The following is a 22,614-nucleotide window of genomic DNA, read 5'->3' on the forward strand; positions in this document are numbered from 1 at the left end:
GGACTGAAATAAAATAATATATGAAGGGACGAACCCCATTCCATTCTTCTCACAATGGGATGTTTGTCAGTGTCAACCTTTCCCAAAATAACATCTCTGGTGTTCGCATTAGATTGTGGTTTCATCACATCTCCTCGTCCACTACTCAACCTAATTTTGTAACAATATGTCAAGCTCTGGCCTATAATCATTCACGAAACACTATTCCGTTATTGTCTATCTTTATCGGAAGAAAAACACGGAACATTTTCGTATTGTGACCTTAAAAATGAACTGAGTTAAATGTAGGACGCCTACCATTTAATTGAAATACTTTTCCATCCTCAAGGTCATATTTATTCATCAGTACATCTCGAGTTTTGCGATTTTTGCAATATAGAAAATACAAATGTACTAATCTGTATTTAATGTTATTGCGAAATATCGTGTCTAATTCCTGGCTTTAAACTCAATAAGTTTTATAGTTAATTTGCAGAGTTAATTCATTGTCAGGAAAATAATGGGAAAATCACTTACGGGAAATAAGGAGTTTTTGAGTACTCTTCCATTCTTTCATTCCATTCTTGGAAGACCGCATGTACCTATAAAGCTCTTTGGTCTCCAAGAATGTAATTGGCGCATGAATGAGAATGCGCCGAAAAGTTCTTGACTTCAGATTAGTGCTTTCCTAATTTGTTATGTATTTGAAATTTGGACTCTAAGAAACAAAACACGAAATTCAATCAATTCTATCTGGACTCTCCTGAGATTCTGTAAGAGCTTTCAACAATTTAGGAATTGTTGTTGAGTTAGGAGAACCGTTTTTTTATGGTTCATTAATGTGTCCCATCATCACCGGTCACAGTTAATAACAACAGGCCAAAGGACATTTTATTGTCCACAATATTTTTAACTGTTCTCCGTAATTACTTGTACTATCATATTATTACATAAAACCAGGTTATTTTTCTTTGACGATAAAATTTTATATCAGTACCTGGATAAAGAAGGATCTTTTCTTTCAATCTGTATGGAAGTATATCAGCAGACTTCTCAGAGAGGTTCAGGTCACTTATGAGATCGTTCAGTTCTTTTTTATTGAAAGAATGCGGAGGTGTTAAATCTGCTGTCATCATTGAAGTCTTTGAATTTGATCAGACAATGTTTCTGTTTCATCCTCTAGGAGTTCAGATCTGTTCAGACTGATGAAGGATGAACGGGTATTCCTTCTGAATTTCTTTAAACGAGAGGTCTTCTTACACAATATGAGGGTATGTTCATTTGTGTCTATTGTTTATATTTATGTCTTCGAATATTACCGAGAAAAATAGAAGTCATTTTAATGGTTCCATGGTTCTCCCCTTCTCTCATCATCATTAGTGCACCAAACTCAAGGCACTTTCTCTTTCAAACTGTCCTCTGTCGCAAATGTTCAATACATGTTCCACATACTCATACATGGGGACCAATATTTATCCAGATCTCTCAAATTAATTCCAAAATAGACAAGTAAGCTAAGTCAGAATTAATTTTTCTGCTTTCTTTCGAAGTGTTTTTGTCACTTACATACCAAAAACCATTGGGATGTTATACAACTACGTCTGGTTGTAGATGTCATTGTTTTAGTTCAGTATTTTGATACAATACTACTGTATAAAACGACGAAAATGTTTTCAAAATATTAGCTCAACTTCAGTTGCGAAGACTTTAAAATTAATAGCAGGTATGGAAAGGGAGCTTCATAGGCAATTACAATAATGAGACAACTAATTTAAAGCATAGGATTGAACTGAGCCGGTTAATCTAGTATAAAAAGTTGGATTCAGGAATAATTAGAGGTAACTTGTTTAAGCGAATTTTAATTTCCAGGAGAAAATTTCTATTTTGGTTATAAAGATAAATTTACTTCCATATTTTAGACTGATATCTTTACTAACCTATATCACAAAAACCAGAGCTGATAGAAAAAATGTGGTGCCTTGTTGAAATCAAAAAATTTAAATCATTTTAAATTAGTTGTTGGATTTCCGGCACGATTTTTTTTTATTTGTAATTGTTCACCAAACAGGTAATGGTGGTTTTTTTTTTGAGGACCAAGGTTCACAAATATGAAGTACGGGTGTTTAATTTTTGTCTGATTTTTGCTCAGTTACCTAGTAACCTAGAACACAATCGGTTCACCGAATTCGTACAAGCTCTAATCTTCTGAGAGGTCTCACAAAGACCTGTAAGAGTCGAGTTGAAGAACAAAAACATAATCAAACCAAACACAATTTTTGAATTTTGAATGTTGTTGATTTTTACTTGATTCGGATCAATTGAAATAAAAAATACTATTCGAAGTGAAAACAGTGGTTATCGATCGTTTTTCATAAATTGAATAACAGATAAATGTAGGTGATTCATCATTGAATTCGGAGAAAAAGTCCGTATTGTCCTACAAACTTTCTTTAATGACGACTTTCGAGACCTTTAAAGTGGTCTCATTTTCAAATAATAATAATAATAATAAAGGTCTTTATTCAGAAAAAATTAGCAAGCACATTGAACTACACCATTGGGGGCGAGATTTAGCTCGCATAAATAAGGTAGAGAATATTATCTAGTACCGTACAATCTACCTTAAACCTTAACCATGCGTCTATTCTTCCATCTTACCAAACCTAAACCTAACTTACAAAACAAAACAAAAATCCTTACCAATTGCACTAAAACAATAATATAATCCAAACCCTGACGTAAAATTGAAATAAAAATTTGAAATATCCCATCTCAGACAGCACACAGATTCAAAATTCAACAAACAGATGAAAGAAAAACGCCAAAATAAACAGTCACAAGCATTTCCGGAAAGCCATTCGGTCTTTAGCCTAGACATAAAGCGGGTCGTTCCGAAAATTATTCATAATAATATTATGAATAATTATGTAATTATGAAATTACATATTATGTAATTTAAACTTATCAAGTGTAATGTTTCTATACTCAAAGTCTAGGCTATTCATGCAATTGGGTACTTGATAGGAGTACGATCTAGTGAATATGTCGGTTCGGTGTTTTGGTATTGAGATCAATTGAGATCAAAGCTCCAAGGAATTCAAACAATCAATCAACACAATCAAGTACAAAAGATAATAATAAATTAAGATAGACAATACTTACATACAAGCTAAATAGGTCAAATTATTTTAAAGAATCAAACACATTCTCAGACAACTAAAGAAATAATTATCATTTATGAGCATGCTGACAATCCTTGCGTCTATCCTTATTGAACCACTGGAGCTAACTTATGGAGTGGTTCGAATTTGCTGCAATGTCAATATGTTCCCTGAACATAGTATGGTTTATTCAGAGCATATGAGCGATTAACTCATCAGACTACGCACAGATTTGCGGATAAATACGCTTGCCTTACTATAAATTAATAGTAATTCTGAATAGTATATGATCTCCAAACAAAAGTGCAAAAAATGCTGTATTTCAAAATGAGATATTTGGTTTTTGAAATGCTTCAACCGACGTTTCACCCACAACTGTGGTAGGCATATTCAAACGTACCGTGGTTGCAAAAAAAACCTCGCATGAAGTGTCTAAAATGATCTAATTTCAATATTTGGTTGAAAAACATCTACAATTAGAGCAAATCAAGCAATTTTAAAAAAATGCTTGCACCAATTCAAAACTCATAATATCACTGAACATTTGTGGATGAGTTACTTGAAATGAGAAGTCTCTCTAAAGCTGAATAGTCATTTAAAGAAAGTGTTTAATTTCAAAGTTCAATTTTCGGAATACTATCGATTTTTTTTTGAAAATCGAGACGAGATCTTCAAGTTCACTATCATGTCATTGTTCACTCAAAAAATGAAATGAATCCGACCTGTACTTTGGAATTGGAATGCACTGAAATTAGCACTGAAATAGCAGTGGTATGAACAAGGTATTGAACACCCTTAAAGCCTTCGTCTTGTTTCCGTGAAGTTAGCACCCACTTTTTCGAAAATGAAGAATTTTTTTTTGCATTCGTTAGTAACTCGTTTGACTATTTGTAACACGAAAATGTTCGTTTGTACCTCAAGGGTACTGGCAAAAAATATCGCATTCCGCTGGGATGCCAACTTCATGCTTTTTTCCGATTTTTCTCGGAAAAAAAAACAGTTTGAAAGTCCATCGTTAGCTGTTTGTAACACGAAAATTTTCTTCTATAGCCTAACCTATAATAGAAAACTAAAACCCCTGAAATGCGAAGTTAGCACCCACTTTTTCAAAAATTATATATTTTCTTTTTGCTTTCGATAGAACTTCGTATGTAACTATTTGTAACACAATAAATTTCATTTGTAACCGAACCTTCGATGGAGAAATGCCTCCCTTAAAAGCTAAATTAGCAACCACATTCTCAAGAAACAAATTCTTCATTTTGAAGAAGTGGGACACCTTCGTCCTTCAAAAAAGTTGTGCTTTGATGTTCGATGATCTTACCGTTCGTGATCCAGAGAAGCAAGCTTGTTTTGATGGAGGGCAGCAGATACTTATAAGTTACACACAAAAAACTGAAATGAACTATCGGCGAAACTAATTGGTTCTAAGTAGAATGTAACTATTGTATCAATTGTAACAATTTGGCGAATGCGCTAGTATATTCGGACAATATTTTAATTCCAAGAGGTAATAGAAAATAATATTTTATCATTAGAGATGTTTTTATATAGATTTAATAATATTTTGAATGTTTTTCAGCCATCATTCGTATCCTTTTTTTGAACGATTCAGTCATATTATTTCTCTAATTCTGTGGTTATTCCGTTCATTCTGCCATACCTTGTAGAACAAAATCGTACGGGAGTATCTCCGTTTCCAAGGGCGGATTTACGAGGGAGTAATGGGGGAAATTAAATGAATAGAAAGTATCCTTGAATACTCCTCTGTTACTTGGTATCCTTACTACAAACTCCATCAAAATAATTTAGAGAGAGTACAACTGAAACTTTTGAAATGGATGTCTTTCAAGATGGGCATCCCGGCGACTAATTTTAGTTCTAATTATATGATCACTTTTTCTTTGAAACTAATAAAAACTAGAGGAACTAATTTTTATATTATGTTTGTTTATAAAATTATAAACCATTTCATTGATTGTGAATATCTGTTAGGAAACATAGGCCTTCACGAATCATCATCTATCTCTAAAGTATCGCGATCTATTCAATATCCCTTTCAATCCAACTAATTATAGTATGAACAATCCCATTGGGAGAGCCATAAAAGAGGCCAATCGTGTTGAATTCAATTTATTCCACCTATCAATCTTCCAGCTCAAAACATATTTTGAATCTTTGTAACAGTGTTTAGATTATCCTTTTTGTGAAATTATTCTTTTGTTTTTTCTCACTTTCAATGTAAAATGTCTTGTCCGTGAATTATCAATAAAAAGCAAAAGTCGATAGTCTGAAATTATTCAAAGCTCATAACTGCACTATGAACCACGTTTCAATATCAAAATGAATGAATGTATGAAGAGAGCATTCCCTAACTACGAACCCATTCAGAACAAATTTTATACGACCTCAGCTCCAATTTTGTCACCTCCTATACTTAGATGCCATTTCCAAATGCTCCGCTAACCGGTGTCACCACAGAAAATTATCCAGGAAATCCGGTTTGTTTTGCGACCAATAAATAAATCCCTTTTTCGCATTCACCTTTGTCGGCCCCTGTAACATATCCTGTTTTGTTTTTCAGATGCGCCGGTGTGCGTGCAGGATCGCGAAGAGCTTTACGGCGCCCTGAAGCAGGAGACCGTGACGCTGCGGTGCCAGGTCGACGCCAATCCGGCCATTGTGACCTTCCAGTGGACTTTCAATAATTCGGGCGACCAGACGGACGTACCGGCCAATAAGTTCACCAACGAGGTCACTAGCTCCAGGCTGAATTACACACCTGTCTCTGACCTGGACTACGGCACGCTACTGTGCTATGGAATCAACGAAGTGGGCAGGCAAAAGACCCCCTGTGTCTTTCAGGTTGTCATTGCCGGTTAGTGACATTTTTAAGTATTCAATTAATTTTTCTCATAATCGTATTCAATCTGAAGCAGTGTTTCTTTTTATGAAATGTCACTTTCCCGTACTAGTTTGAAATAGTACACTTGCTTCTCTGCCAATAAGACAAAATGAAAATGTGCAATTTTAAAAACTTGCTAGTAGTTTTATTCTTGCAATGTAATATATTCTGAGTTACTCAATTTAATTTATGTGAAATTCAATATTACATAAAGTGATATTAGAAGTTAACCATCCAAAAAAAAATATAGTCAAGTCAAACTTAATTTTCACAAATTCAAATATTTGGTGTTTCATATGATAATATATGCGCAACACTTCAGGATGTGATTGCAGGTCCAAAATATGAAAAAAAGTTGTTATTCACTCACCCTCTAGAATGCAACATTTGCGAGATAGAAAGTGCTGCAATTGAAACGTTTTTTGCGAATATCTCCGGAACCTTTTATTGTACAGAATAGTTATTTTCCTAACAAGTGTGGAAAATGATACTTTTCCTCAAGATACTGCAGTTGCAGTGCAGCTGTCTGGTGAAGGCTCTTTCCACATGAGTTGGGAACAATATTTTTCCTACTAGCTCAAATAAAACACTTTCACGGAGAGTTTTCGTCTTGATACCGATTGATGTTTTAAGAAATTATATTTTTGTGCGCTCAGCCGTATGAAACGTTTGAATTTTATGATTGGCGCATAGAGACATTCCAAAATTTTATGAATGATGTGACTCTTTAATATTTGCATGCGGAAAAAATCCTTGCTATGCATATGCGTGCGGAAAGTGAATAGCAGAGCTTTTTTCCGCACGAATTTGGAAAAGTACTACTTTCCAAAAATCAATGCGTGTGTAAACGAAAGTTTTCAAAACGCTAGCAGGAAAAATAATTTTCTGAACAACTGATCAATGCTCACGAAAACTGTTTTCTGTACGATAAAAGGTTCCAGAAATATTCACAAATTTTTTTTTCAATTTCAGCACCCTGCATTCTAGGGGGTAGGTTAATGATAGGTAGGTAGGTTTTTTCATATTTTTGGACGAACTATCACATCCTGTAGTCTTGCTCGCAACACCCTTCATCTCTATTCAAAATCATGGAGGGTTGCGTTAAAGGGTTTAAGTTACGGGGAAAAAACGAGGTGTTAAGTTTTTGTTGGACCACCCTAAATGTATACATCAGACAGACTATAGTTTAGACAACAATGATGACAAAATACTCTTTCATTTAGAGCGTAGTTACTACAACTCCAAAAACAAGATAATCTAATTGAATGGGTTATAGCTAATTTCATGAAAAAATGGTGAAAAATGTGATTGTTATAATGTTATTCATAGTTTGAGTATACAAAATCAGTTGTAGAAATACTGTTTAAAAGTTCTTTTAGATCGGTTTATATACAGGTTACTTCAATTTGAGATCCAGGAAATGATAGAGAATCGAAAAAAAAAATTATTTTCTTTATGATCTACAGGGTGATTCGAACTTGACAATATCAAGATTTCAGGAGCGTATTTTTAAAATACGACTTATGTTCCATAAATATGTATCCGCAAACACTTCGTTACAGTATAGTACTCGTATATCCAAATTCACTGGAACTAGTCCATAAAAACGCTTGGACATAGGTATATGTCCCTTTGAAGTGGATACCGTGATCCGCTGAATACCGGGGTTTATTTGAAAGTATTGTTAGGCAATAAATTCACTGGCCTCGAAGGAATTTGTGGAAACTTGGACAACCCTTGTATAATCAAAATATTCAGCTTCCAACAAGTGACTTTGGATATACTATACTACAGAGCGTTAAAGTTTGAAGATTTTTTTTGTTTTTTCTTCATAGAACTTTTAGTTTTTGAGGAACACTACCACATAGCTGCTCAATTCAAAACGAATATGGAGATATTTTTTTCTTACAAATCACCGATTCTTATGGGGTTTTCACATAATTTTCTTAAACAATAATCTACTTGCAAGAAAGTAAATATTTTTAATTTGCGAATGAAAAATAAAGAAACAATTTTGTATCTTTTCGTTATCCGCAAAAAAATGGATGTTCTGTGCTTTGTACAAAGCACTGATTTATTTTTGGAATATTCGTGGAAAAAAAATACCAAAAACCATTACAAAAAAAATTTAAATTATTATTTCGTTAAAGTCATCGTACAGTACTACCCTATACATATTTGCTTCGAAAAAAAAAAGAAAATGAAGTGAATGTACAGTTTCATGTTCGGTCATCGCAGGAGCGCCAGAGGGCAAATGAATGGGTACCAAAGTTTGACTGATATGCGAAAAACCACGTGATGTTAATCCCTCTTGAGTTCAAATTTAAAATATAGGTTCATTAGGCTTAATTTTAGTTAACTTTTAGAGAATTTTGTAATTAAGATCACAAACCAAATGCGTAGAATTTTTTGTTTCATTGTGATAATAGATTACTCTTTAGTTTCTTAAAAATTTCAATCGATATTTTCAATTCATAATCGATTAACTCAGCTGGTCAGAAAACCTTTCAAGATCAACAATTCTGTCTCCCACAGAACTACCTAGCTCCCTCTTGAATATCTGTATTACAATATTCCTTCCAATACTTAGTTCAAACGCCAAGAAAGAGTCCTTATACGCTAATATGGGCGTATTGAAGTCCTTTGCTATAGTTTATAGAAAGTGGCTAATGGCTAATGAAGTTATCAAAAAATCTATATTTCCATATAAAACATTGCATATATTGAAATTTCCCAATTTAATATAAATTTGATTTATTTCGAACATTTCCAATCATTCATCTAGGTATTGAGTTAAGTGGAATTTTCAGTTCAAAAAGCTCGAAGGTATAATTTTGAATCAGATATGTTTGATTGTTTGAGTTTCTACTCGACGAAAATTTAGCATAAGGTCAAATTATTATTTATTTCAGAAATGAAACCCTCAGAAGCTTAAATACCCTAATAATGAATTGAAAAATTACCAAGAAATCCTACAGATATTTAAAAAATAATTAGAAGAAATAGCAGAAGGGCTTATGTATTTAGTATCAAAATTTTATTCTGTACTCGAAAACAAAAATGAAGATGGGTTATCGAACGTCTTGTAACCGTTGTGGATCTAAACGAAGGATAGATAAAGAATAAAAGATAAAAGCTCAATCAGGAAAGACATCCCGTTTATGGTTCATAAACGGGACACATTTCTGAAAAACTTACGAGAAACGGTTCCCGTGTGACGTTTTATGTATGGACTCGGAGGAATGTTAATAAAGTCATGAAATATAGGTGATATAGTGTCGACGGCCACATAGCTACCAAGGGAGCGTAATCAACCTATACGCGAAAGCTTTACGGGGCCTTACTCTAATTAATTTACAACAGCCTTGCTATCATTGATGTAATTTCAACATAGGATGAAAATTAGCAGAGTTATTCTCTTGGGAGAATAGATATGCGAAAATAATAGCTTCAGATACGAAACTGATTTTGGGAAAATGTATTGCGTGATTTCATGGCGACATGGATTATGGTATTGTATTGTTTCTGTTTCCAACATCCATGAGCAATTATACATCACAATCAGGATTTATGGAAACTTTGATCCTGGATCAACTCGATGATAACCTGATGATTAGGGTTCAGCTTCCAACTTTTCAAGGGATTATTTGTTGTACACCTGCAATTTTCCAATTCAGTAAGCCCTATTCGGTAACTCAAATAGAAACGAACGAAACTGAAATTAGGGGATACTATTGAAGTAAATTTTCTTGAAAAGGGAAGGTCCTAGCGGATTTCTTCTTTCGTGAATAAATGTCGGGAAAATCAGGATATAGAATTTATTTTATATTGAACCAATTTAACATTTACATAGTAACTCATAATAGTCTTCATCTGACTCTCCTGACTCTCGTAGGTACCACCCTAATGATTATTCCATATGATAGAATCAATTCTACCAAAGCTTTATAAGCCATTTTCAAAGCTCCTATTGGAAGGAATTTTCGCAGCTCATTAAAAGTATATTAATATTGAAGTTTTCTAAGTCGGTTTATCAACTTGTGTGAATGGTTGTCCCACTTTAGAACGCTGTTTATAATTACATCCAGATATTTTATATTATCAGTCTTTGTTATTTCTCTCTTAAAAACACATTTTTGTATTGGGCATTTTGAATGGTATTTGATGGTTGAAAAACTTGGTTGGGTTACAATAGAATTCGAAAATTGACAAAATTTGTTTGTTTGGAAATTCAAGCTTAATTAATTCATATTCAGCCAGCATTTGATTCGATATAAGCCCACTTCTGATGTAGTCATCGTAATTTCCCAGGTATTCTCGGCAAAAAGTAGTACAGTATCATCGGCGTAAGAGATTATATCTCCTTTCATATCAATTTTTAACATATCATTTATGTAAAGTAGAAACATTTGTGGTCCAAGGATTGTTCCTTGTGGTGTACCATATATCTGTCTCTGGGGCTCGCTGATGTGGTGATTGACCTTCACAAATGAAATACGTTCTATCAAGTCATCCTTGAATAGTTCTTGCACTACACCAAGTATCCCATAAGACTCTATAGCTCTTTATGAGTAATTCGCGGCTCTCGAACGCCTTCGCCAAATCAATAAAAATTCCCAACACTTTTTTGTTCATGTACTCTATGTGTCGAGGGAAATAAGGCATCCTCGGGAAAGGTTTTCTATAAACCCGAACTGCTGATCCGACAATTTGCTATTAATTGAAAGGTATTGTTATGTATTTTTTCATCAAAAATTGGAGTCAATAATAATATATAGTACAGATAACATCATATGAATCAAGTAATCAAATATTAAATCAGAAAATATAGAAATAGAAAAGGTAAAATAATTGAACATTGAAAGTTATCAGATTGAAGATTAAGGTTAGTTCCATAAACATACAGAAATATATACCACAGAAAAGGATTGGATGATAAAAAATTTGCAGTTTGTTTTGAAGATTGAAGATTTTTAGATGAGTAATTTCAGATTCAATTATGTATTGGAATCAATAGTTTTATATCTAATTTTTCATTATTAATTAAATTTTTTCTAATTTCTTAAATTCAGTTTCTGAACTCTGAGAAAAGTCATTATAAAATTGAAAACTCAAAATCATTATATCCGTTTTTGGATCGAATTATCCAATTTCAAATTAAATATTCTATTTTGAAAATTAAAACAATATATACGATCCATTACAATTGGCGCCCAACGTGGGGCGAATTATCAATTTATTTCAGTATCTCAATTTTACATTTAAAATATTTTTAAATCCTTCTCCTACTACCATAAATCAACTACTAATTCCAACAGTCATACATTTCTCAAAAATTTTAGCTATGACAGAAGTTACGTATATTGGTCCAAAGTTCTTAGGGTCATCTTCCTCTCCATCCTTGAGAATTGGGGTAATGATTGCTTACTTCAACTTATTTAGGAACTGACCAGTTGTAAGGACTAAGTAAATCAAGAGAGCTAGAATTTAGACAATATTTGGTGCAATTTCTTCAACTGTTTTTATGCTTATCATGTCAGTCCAACTGGATGATTAATATTTCAACCCTTTTACGACATCGAACACTTCAAAGGTGTTGACTCTATGACTCTAAATGGCCCCTATAGCCATTGGCGTGAATATAAAAGGCAATTGAAGACAAAATACTCCCGAAAATTACGCTATTAAGGCATTGTGGGAACTCAATAAGAAAAAAAAAGAAAATATTGGAAACAGCCTGAGTACAATATTCTCAAAAATTCAAACGCTTATAATTCCAACTCGTTTAGAAGCTGCATCTCCGAAGTGATTCTAAATTAAAAAACATTACCCTTGACAGATCTACCTATTTCAACTAGATCTATCACGTCATAAAGTTATAACCTGGACTTTTGAATTATATACGAGTTGACCTATTTTGAGAGGTCCACTGAAATATTATAACTCCTTAGGAAGAGCCTTGATTTCAAGGATTTCTCAAGATCAAGTAGATTTTTTAAAAAATGGAGTTGAGGATATGAAGTGCTTTAAACTCAGAATGGTTATAATAAAAATCTTCTACACACAACCTTTCGAGCATATTCGAACAAGTATCTACGGATAGACAAAATATAAATCAAAAATAAATTTCTAATTAAAAATGCAAACCAATAAAATTTAAAGCACATTCAGCTAATTGAATATCCAAAAGTTTCCCCATAATTAGTAATGCTCAGTTGGTCCCTTGTCCAAAGCTTCATTCTATTGATAAAAGCATCAATAACGAGAGTTTGAGGAGGAATGAATGAATAAGAACAAATATATGATAATTAAGCTAGACTTCGCCCCTATATTATGTATAATTTTTTTTGCAATAAAGGCACTATTATTATTATTATATATCTACCAATGCATATGTTTGCACAATTCGCCATGCGCTGAATTTTATTATCGCAGTGTGTGGTTGTTGGAAAAAAAAACAGGAACCGAACTAGTTTCATTTTTGAATATGTTCATACGGAATGTAAAAACAAATTATTCTTTGAGAAATAACTTCGTATTACCTTATCGTGAAACACTTCATATATCAAAATTAATTCATTTTATGGAAAAAAGGTTTTCATTCTTTGAAGAAGAATGATATTCCGCAAGGAAACATGTAAATTCCCTATTGAAAAGGATCGACTTGGTATTGAAATGACCTTAAAATCAAATTCCAAGGTCACATTCAATGTCTGCATTCGATGTCCCTCTGAAGACTAAGAAACTTTCATTTGAAAACTCCAAACTCTTCCCAAGGAGTTATTTCAGAGGATTTTTCTAAATGGATCACATTGTATACAGATATATTCTAATTAGCGTTTTTTCTCCAGGACGCCCATCTCAACTGCAGAATTGCACAATATCCAATCAAACTTTCGAGTCGCTCCAAGTGTTCTGTGTTGAGGGATTCGACGGGGGACTACCCCAAAGCTACTTGATGGAAGTATTCGAACTGCCGTCTCTGAGGCCGAGAGTCAATCTCACCACTTACAGAACTCCCCCCACATTTGCTGTCGACGGTCTCGACCCAGGCATCAACTACAAAATTGTTTTGTACGCTGTCAACGCCAAAGGTCGAAGTGAGCCTACTGTGATTGAGTCTGTCACCTTCAAAGGAGTCGCGAAACTACAGGGTGAGTGAGTTTGAAATTTGACGAATTAAAAATGAATTAGTGATGATCGAAATATTCGAACGATTTGGTCCAGGAGCTGGAGACAAAAGTCAATAAGAGCTTTCTAATTGCTGAAAATTTAAAATAATATAGTATTTAGGGTGTATTGAGTATCCCAAATTCGTTGTCTAGTGAGAGTATCTAAGAATCCCTTTGAGCTAGAAAGAAATAAATGGCACATTATCAGGCTCGATTTTTGAAAGAATTCTTGTGGTGTAAGCCGAATCCACATAAATTCAATTGTTTCCATGCTATAAGAGAAAATTGGAAAATGGCTTGAAATGAAAAGTTCTCATAATTTCTTTATCATTGGTGCTATAAACATGAAACAAAAACATGCTACATACACTTTTTTCCGTAGAATCCATTAGTGTAGAAAATTTCCTTCATTGCGATCAGTTTTCACCGTTCGGACAGTTACAGGATGTCCTTGTTCTCCTAACCACTCATCAGCCAAAGATCGAGTTGTCGCAAATCGGTCTTTAATGGCCATATGTCTTAAACGTCGATCTTGAACTTTATTTGTACCCCTTCGACGTCCGGTGTCTACTCTTCTTCGATTTTGGGTATTATCAAACCATGCTTGACAATATCTTATAACAGAAGTTGGATTTCTGTTCGTACGGTTACCGATTTCTCGAAATGACAATCCCGCCTCCCGTAGAGCAATAATTCAACCTTTTTCAAATTCACTTAGATAGCGATAAATTCCGCGTACACGTGCTCTAGACATTTCAAAAACAACTAAACATCGACTTTGGATCTCCTCGAACAGCTGGTTTGTTGTAAAATTAAAAAAACGTATTCTATGTTAGATCATTCTGAATTTTATCCTAGAAAACTCTTACCCATTTTCTTCCTCAATTCCAAGCAAACTGGCAACTGGCGAATTCAGATATAAAAAAGACATTTACGAAGTTCAATATAACAGCTACGAATTATTTTTTTACAGCAGTGCTTCTTGAAATTAGTTCAATAAAATCTCCTAGTCTTCATTAATTACCTCAATCATCTATTAATTCATTAACTCAACTCTCGTTTTCAGTAGTGATGGAGAGGAAGTATTATGCAACACTCCTTGAATAGTGTTTTTATTTCTGCTCGTTCGTTACTAATTGCAATTCTATCATGCATATTTTTACTGATAAAATTTCGTCGGCGTCAAGGACAAAGTCATATAGTTGGCAAAATTTAATATCGTTATTCTGTGTTTTCCCTATATCCTCCGGCGAATACGTCACTTTTGATGAATGAATCTGCACCCTCACGCACTTCCTCGACAGTATTTTTGACGGATTTCGTCTGAAGGAAACCATCTCACATTATTATCTTGGGAGAGACTCAGAAATAAATCGAGACAGAGAGGGTGGAGGGTGAACTAATTGCAAATTCTAGTGAGTTTGTCGACAGGTGGGGTGTCACAGATTCTGATTCGGGGTTAGCCAGGCGTGATCGTGGGCCATATATTAAATAATAGATTACCGATTGAATCGCTTGAATTTGATCAATGGATCAATAGTTGAGATGGAAGGGGTAAAAATTAGATGAATTGTTCAAAATATCATTCATTTATCAATAAATTTCATAAAATAAATATTATATACAGTTTTGGGGCAAAGATACGTCCCGATAGAATAGATATCGAATATAAGGAACATAAATGAAAACCCATCAGTTAATTCAAGGTAGTATGATGCTATTTGAGGAGGTAGGGATGCACTCTCCTCTTCTTTCTTATTGAACTTTCACTGTCTATAGGAAAACGCTCTCCGTTTGACTTTTGATATTCTTTATACATTTCATTCTATAATAACACATTTATTACATACTGAGTTACTGACCCATCAGCACTGTATATCTCGCTTACCTATCGCACATTGCAGCTATCTCAGAGGAAAGTAAACAAAGAAAAAACAATATTATAACTTTCAATTTGCATTTTGCCATTTCCAATGAAACTTATAATTTCCACTTGGATAATATAATATAATTCAATATGAAATGCTGAGTGTTGCAAAATGGCGAATGCGCTCGAATAAATTTTTTACAATTCATTCTGGCTTACACTATGATAGAAACTTTAGCTTGGATTCACCAAATAACTTCCCAAATTAGGCGATAGGATGAATTGAGTGTTGTAATGCATAAAGATTAGACATACATATATTTTATATTCATACATAATAAAGTATACCGGGAGGACCACAACAGACGCGGACCTCATTTTAAAAGTCTGAATGAAGATATTTCAAAAATCTTTTTTTGCAATGTGTATAGTCAGGAGCAAAATTTAAAATTATGTTCATATGAACAGAGGGTTCAAAAACATAGATATAGAACAAAGTTACACTTTTCTCAATGTAACACCCCCTATATTAATTAAAAAATGGAATGGCAAGGTCAAATAATGATAAGTTTCTCTAGAAGTACTATTTTCGAGAAAATGACGAAAAAATTGAACATATGGAGTTATTAATTGGTTATTAAAGAAGAAACCGACTCCGCCGTATATAATGGTATAAATAATGGCCAAACACTTTCTTATTTTGAATTAAATCCACTAAAAAACGCATTAGGTGTAGAAATAACAAATAATATTAACTTTGAAATAAATTTTTACGATCGATAAGATATAGAAATACTGGATGTTTCATTTGAAATAACGAAATTTTTGACCATAATTTGAAGTTAATGTTTGAATATTAATTATGATCACTCTGTATAACCCAGAATTGATTAAGACAAGGTTTTTACAAAAATTAAGATATGGTTCACATAACAACTGAACGAAGTGACAAGTTATTTGACAATTCTGGCACCAGCCTACTATTTGAACAAAAAAATGAAAAGGAAGTTCAAATTTGCGTAGCGAGACTCGATATTTTTGTAGAGTGTGATACATTGTTGAATTTTTAATTTTTTTCTTCGTCAGCTTATAAGGAGAACCAATATGGTGTCCATAAGAAAAAAATTAACTATCGCGTCTCTAAAACAATGAAGAACAAAAAAAATATGACGACACCATTAGAATCTCTTTATTGGTTAATGGTTACAAACCGAATTTCGTGAAGTTATCTCCAGAAACAAATGAGTTATACAGAAAAAAAAAGAAAATCTCGATTTTTAGTTTTTTCAAGATGTCTCGGAAACCATTTGGAGATATTTTAGATATGTTCACACCCACACACTAATCCCTAGATAACGCAACTTTTCTGTAATTCAAGCCACCCTGTATTTCTAACGGTTTTCGATATCCCTGTATAATATAGTTACTTGACGTTTTCATTTATTATTAGTTCATCAATGAAAAAAAATACTCATAATTCGATTTGTATTATCAAGAGTTTTCAATATATTATCCTTTAGAATGAGACATTTATTTGTAACATCATTGAATACAATATTCAAAAGTCCTCATTATAATACCCCTAAATCCGACTCCACAAAATAAATATTCACCATAATATTTAACTGGTATAATTTGACGTTATTGAATGGAATAAACACTTATTATTTTCGGTATATCTGATAAATTAATGTTCTCTACTAGTGGCATTGCCGCCCTAAGTGTATATTTCGATCAGAATAATGAAGGCAATTTAGTAATTAGATCGAGAGTAAATTAGACCGTTGGTCAACTTCGGTTGTACTGGTTTTGTCTTTGTGTCGATCCAATTACAATATTATTCAATCATTACTGCATCCGTTACGTGAAGCCAAAGTACATTTCATATGAATGTTCCAGATTTGGCGCAACTTGATCCGCTTCATCACAATTTCATCTTATATCCCACTCAATTTGATAAATAAAACTCAAAGTAGGAGAGGGCCATTACTTATGTTACTTTAGTTACTTTAATTACGTATCAATGATATCGACACAAATTTTTTATTTCATTTTTTCATGTTGAGAAGTTTCAAAGGCGTTTTCTTCGTTTTTAGCCTTAAAATTTCATGAATGAACAGTAGCATGCTATATTTAAAATTGAATATAGGCAAATGAACAAGAAAGTTGGTGAAAATCTGGGCGTAGGCCAATGCATATCTTCGTGCATGTGTAAACGATACAGTAAACTGTCATCTAATTTCTATTCCTGATTTCCTCGAATGAATGTAATTAATAATCGCAGCGAAATTTATACAGGGTGTCCTGGGAAGAATGCCATAAACGGATACCATGAATTAAGGACATCATAGAGGACTCGTATCAAGAGGTTTCAATCGTCTGAGTACCTTCGTTTGGGATATACAGGGTGTTGTTCATCTTATGGGTGAAATTTCACAGATCAATAACTATTTAACTAATCGACAGAATAATTTCAAATTTTGAAATTTTGTCACCCTTTACTAGCGCCTTCCTTCAATATTTCTGAAATCAATTAAATCAGATCCGGACTAGGAAAATTTCAGACTTTTTCACTATTTTCTTGAATATTGGATCACCCTGTACCCTGTACCAGGTTTTGGATTACCAAAAAATTTTGAAAAGATTGTATCCTTGAAATAACACCCTGTATATAGAATTGTGAAAATACGTTTTTAGATTTGAACAGAACACAAAAAACTAAACGCAGCAGCAAAATTAAAATTTCTGCACAGTATATTTTGCTGCACCAATTTTCAATTCGAATGTGAAGTTTTCGAGAAATTGGATTACAATCGTTTCACAATTTTTTGGTAATCGAAAACCTGGATTTTCTCTGTTATCATTAAGTAATTCATTTAAGCTTCAAATGAGAAAGATGTGTGGTACATATAAAGAAAATATACTGGGTGGTTTGCTTGTTATGACCTCGAAAAGAAATGAACAAAATTCATGAATCACCCTGTAACTCGGTAACCAAGGCAGTCAGACCCAATAAATGGGGTATATCTAGAACCACCTCGGTGTCCTCTATACACTGTTCAAGTTTTTTCGTTTGCCAATAAAACATCCTGTATAATTTAAATCTTTTCGGCCTCCTAGATTATGAAGCCATAGCTTTAACTCAATCTTTTTTGCTCGTTCCCTGAGATATATACTCTTCTTTGGTCTCCGAAGTCGCAATACATACAGAATAAATAAGTATCGAAAGCTCTTTATGTCAAGTGCTCTTCTCGAATTTGTTACTGAATTTATGGATTTTACGCATTCCAAAAATAGTAAATCAGGTATATCAAATGAATTTTTCAGTTTAGATTAGAGGAGATCAATTTCAACTTCTGCTCTTGTCGTAGTAATATTCTCAGTATGATGTATACGCCGAATAACTCCCTGTGGAGCTAAATCCATTTTTCTTCAATTTCGCATTTATGAGATATTTTGGCGCATTCTCCTCAGAGGCTACTGATTCGCCATTGTCGATTTACCATTCAATACGAGCTAGCGATATATCTCAATAGAAAATTCGACCTGAGGGAACATCGTAAAGTTTTCTATGCTTCTGATTTGTGGGTTTTCTCGAACCTGGACCCATCGATATTTTACTTCTTAATTGGCTACGTTATATGGCCAGGAAACAGCCTAACCTCAGGTTAGCACTCATCCTTTTATATTATAATACAGGGTGTCCCGGGAAGAATGCGAAAAACGGATACCATGATTGAAGGTCATTATGGAGGACTAGTATCAAAAGGTTTCAATCACCTGAGTGCCTTCGTTTGGAATATACAGGGTGATGTTCATCTTATGAGTGAAATTTCACAATTCAATAACTCTTTAACTAATCGACCGAATAATTTCAAATTTTGAAGTTTTGTCACCCTTTACTATCCCCTTCCTTCAATACTTCTGAAATCAAGAGTATCAGATCCGGACTAGGAAAATTTCAGATCTTTCCTATTTTCGTGAATATTGGATAACCCTGTACGTGAACATAATGATTTTTGTTTGTTTTTGCATACACAAGGAATTGATTCACAATAAAAATTCTAAATCTCAGCTTGGCACGGTCATATAGGGTGAGCAATAAACATTCCCTTAAGAGTATTTTTTTTTAGTTCAATAACTCTTTAACTAATCCACCGAATAACTTCAAATTGTCAATTTTTGTTACCCTTCACTATCCCCTTCCTTCAATATTTCTGAAAACAAGTAAATCAGATCCGGACTAGGAAAATTTCATTTTCTTGAATATTGAATCACCCTGTACGTTGATATCATGATTTTTTTTCGTTTTGGTAACCACAAAGAATTAATTCATAATAAAAATTCTAAATTCTTGCTTGGCACAGTCATACAGCGTGATCAATCAACCTTTCCTTATGAAAGAAATTTCATAGTTCGAGATATCCTGAATTTTTCGGTAGAATTATTTCGAAAACTACAGTTTTTTAACCATTTACGAATGTCATCCCTAAATTTTTCCCAAATTATTCAAGAAAACTGTTAATCCACAAACTGGATGAAGAACAGAACATAAACAGCAAATAAATTGAAAATATTTGAACTTGATAACAATGAATCATAAACAAAATAAATAAAATATTTTCAGTTCAGCAGAAATTGTTCATAATGGTGTCCCTCCATTTCAATACATTTTGGAGCACGTTGATATAGTTGTGCCACAGATTACGCTATTGTTTTCGGTTGAGATTTAATAATATCGCATAGTATATTAATAATTCTTTGTAGCAATTGCTCCCTAAAGGGATCGAGGAGGCCAAGCGATATTTCCACTTTGCCAATCCATCTGTTTTTAAAAGTCTCAATCAAATATTTGCGCACTTTTTTTTGTTAGTGCGCATTAGATCCATCATGTTGCAACCACAATGTTTTCATTGAAATGTTTTCTGACAAACAAAATTATGTTTCTAAAAAAAAAAATTTTTTTTTAATTTTCATAAATTTCTCATGTCTGCTTATTTTAAAAAATATTGGGGCAAATCAAATTGTTGTTGTAGATACCGCACCAAACATTTATCGAGAATCTAACTTGGAAATTTTTATAAATCACTGATTTTGGATTATTTTGAGTCCATACGTGAAAATAATGGAAATTGTTGATTTCATTCCTTGTGAATGACGAACTGCAAAATTCCGCTCATAAGGAAATGTTTACTGATCATCCTATATGACGGTGCCAAGCAGGAGATTAAGAATCATGAATTAATTATTTGTGGTTACGAAAACGAAAAAAAATCATGATTTCAACCTACAAGGTGATATTCACGAAAATAGAGAAAGTCTAAAATTTTCCTAGTCCGGATCTGATTTATTCGATTTCAGAAATATTGAAGGAAGGCGATGGTAAAGGGGGCAAAACTTCAAAAATTGAAATTATTCATTGGATTTGTTGAGGAGTTATTGAACTAAAAAAAATCACTTATAAGGGAATGTTTACTGTTCACCCTGTATGACCGTGCCAAGCAGAGATTTAGAATTTTTATTATGAATTAATTCTTTGTGATAACGAAAACGGAAAAAAATCATAATGTTCACGTACAGGGTGATCAAAGTCTGAAATTTTCCTAGTCCGGATTTACCCGATTTCAGAAATATTGAAGGGAGTCGATAGTAAAGGGTGACAAAACTTCAAAATTTGAAATTATTCGGTCGATTAGTTAAAATGTTATTGAACTGTAAAATTTCACTCATAGGATGAACATCATCCCGTATATCCCAAACGAAGGCACTCAGGACTTGATACGAGTCCTCCATGATGACCTCATTTCATGGTATCCGTTTTTCGCATTCTTCCCAGGACACCCTGTATACGGGGTGATTCATTGGTGAATGGGTGGAAGCTAAGGGTACATAGAGGACACTGGGGCGAGTCAGAATAACCTATATTTAAAAGGTCAATCTCTATTCATAATCAAGATACAGAGTCTTTTATTGATTTTGTCAATTTCTTTCGAACCACCCTATATATTTTCATGATATTTGATAAGTTTATTCTCTGCAACAACTACTTCATACAGACTTAGCAAATGAATTTTTCTTTCAGGTCCTACCTAGGAAAAATTGATAAAAAAGATTCAACCCAAAAAAAAAAAAACACTGTTCAAAAAATCAAAATCAAAAAATTTTCAATTTGATAGGATATTCGAATTAATTTTGTTTTCAGAAACTGTTTTTCGTTATATTTTTCTGCTTCAATAAACTTATTTATTTATTTATTAAAGCAAGCTTTTCCTCAAACTTCCGCATGCGATTTTAATACTCAATAAAACTAAGAATAATAGGAAAAGTTCAGAAGTTAGTTTTTAGGTGGATATTGCTAAATCAAAGGATTCGTACAGATGTTTGTTTAGCAATGAAGCACAAATCACCAGAGATGGTATCATTAATTTAAAAAAATCATATGTCTGCGTCGAACCAAATCTTTTGCTACAAAACACGGCCACTGCCAATACAGGTTTTCATTTAATGTTTGGTGTGGTGTTTATAATAATTGATTGGTTTTTCCGTACGTGTTACCACCCTTTTCAACCGGTGAAGTTCATTTTGATTTTCTTCAAAATATTTACCTGCTTTGCTTGATTTTCAAGGCCATAGTGACCAATTTCTGGAAAATTTTCTGAATCATTGGATATGTAGGGATGGACCTCATAACTGGCCTGTAAGGAGCCCCGACTTGAATTCTATCAATTATTTTATTTGTGCCTCAGTTCGAGGTTATTATCAAAATCAAGAATTTACTCGACACGAACAAACGATAGAACTTCTTCAGAGAATCAAGGACGCTTGCAAGAAATTGCAAGATTATCAATAAATAATAATAAAATCAATAACTCGTCTAATTAATATATTCGCGAATCATCTCCCCTAGATTTAAACTGATTGTATTCCATTGAAGAAAGTTATTACTATTTTTTATTTATTATTATTGGAACTTAGGTCGTTGTGGCTCGGTAAACCTTCCGGGAACTGCGACCATGTAGATCTTTTGTTCTCTACCTTACTCATTCATGGAAACCCAAGGAGGTTGTCAATGACGTTGATAAAACTGACAACCTTCTTAGAGACCTAAGCTGTTACCTCTAGGGTATCCAGGACCAGCTTACCTATATGAATGGTTTTTAGGCCAGCCAGCTCTGGACACTTGCATACCATGTGTTCGGCTGTTTCTGCTTCTGATCCACAGAGCCCGCAAATCTCATCTGCTGACTTTCCCATACGGTACAAATGATGTTTGTCAGCAGTACCACCATCACCCGAAGTTCGGCTCGTGACAGCTTCAAGAGCTTTCTGGCGTAGATAGATGAAATCATCACTAATTTCTTGGCCTCAGTAAGTCCTGGAGTGTTTGTCCAGTGGGTTATCCTGTTATTCAACTCCCATTGCTGAACCGCTGCCTTATATGTCGTTTTTTAGCCCACATGTCCAGCTCAGGTCCAGCAAGTGTTAACCTTGATGCACTTTTTGCAAGTTCATCGGCTTTTTCGTTTCCTT

General features: G+C 33.6%; 1 protein-coding gene across 3 annotated transcripts in view; it reads left to right on the top strand.

The window, feature by feature from the left end:
- The window catches only part of LOC123671355 (nephrin), a 494,576-nt gene that overhangs the window by 444,289 nt on the left and 27,673 nt on the right, over positions 1–22,614 (top strand). For all 3 annotated transcript variants that reach the window (XM_045605135.1, XM_045605136.1, XM_045605137.1), the window contains exons 10-11: positions 5,725–6,018; positions 12,897–13,199. In XM_045605135.1, the coding sequence (XP_045461091.1) occupies positions 5,725–6,018; positions 12,897–13,199 (597 nt within the window). The remainder of the gene's footprint in view (positions 1–5,724; positions 6,019–12,896; positions 13,200–22,614) is intronic.

This window comes from Harmonia axyridis, chromosome 1, assembly GCF_914767665.1.
Source record: "Harmonia axyridis chromosome 1, icHarAxyr1.1, whole genome shotgun sequence".
Taxonomy (NCBI): domain Eukaryota; kingdom Metazoa; phylum Arthropoda; class Insecta; order Coleoptera; family Coccinellidae; genus Harmonia; species Harmonia axyridis.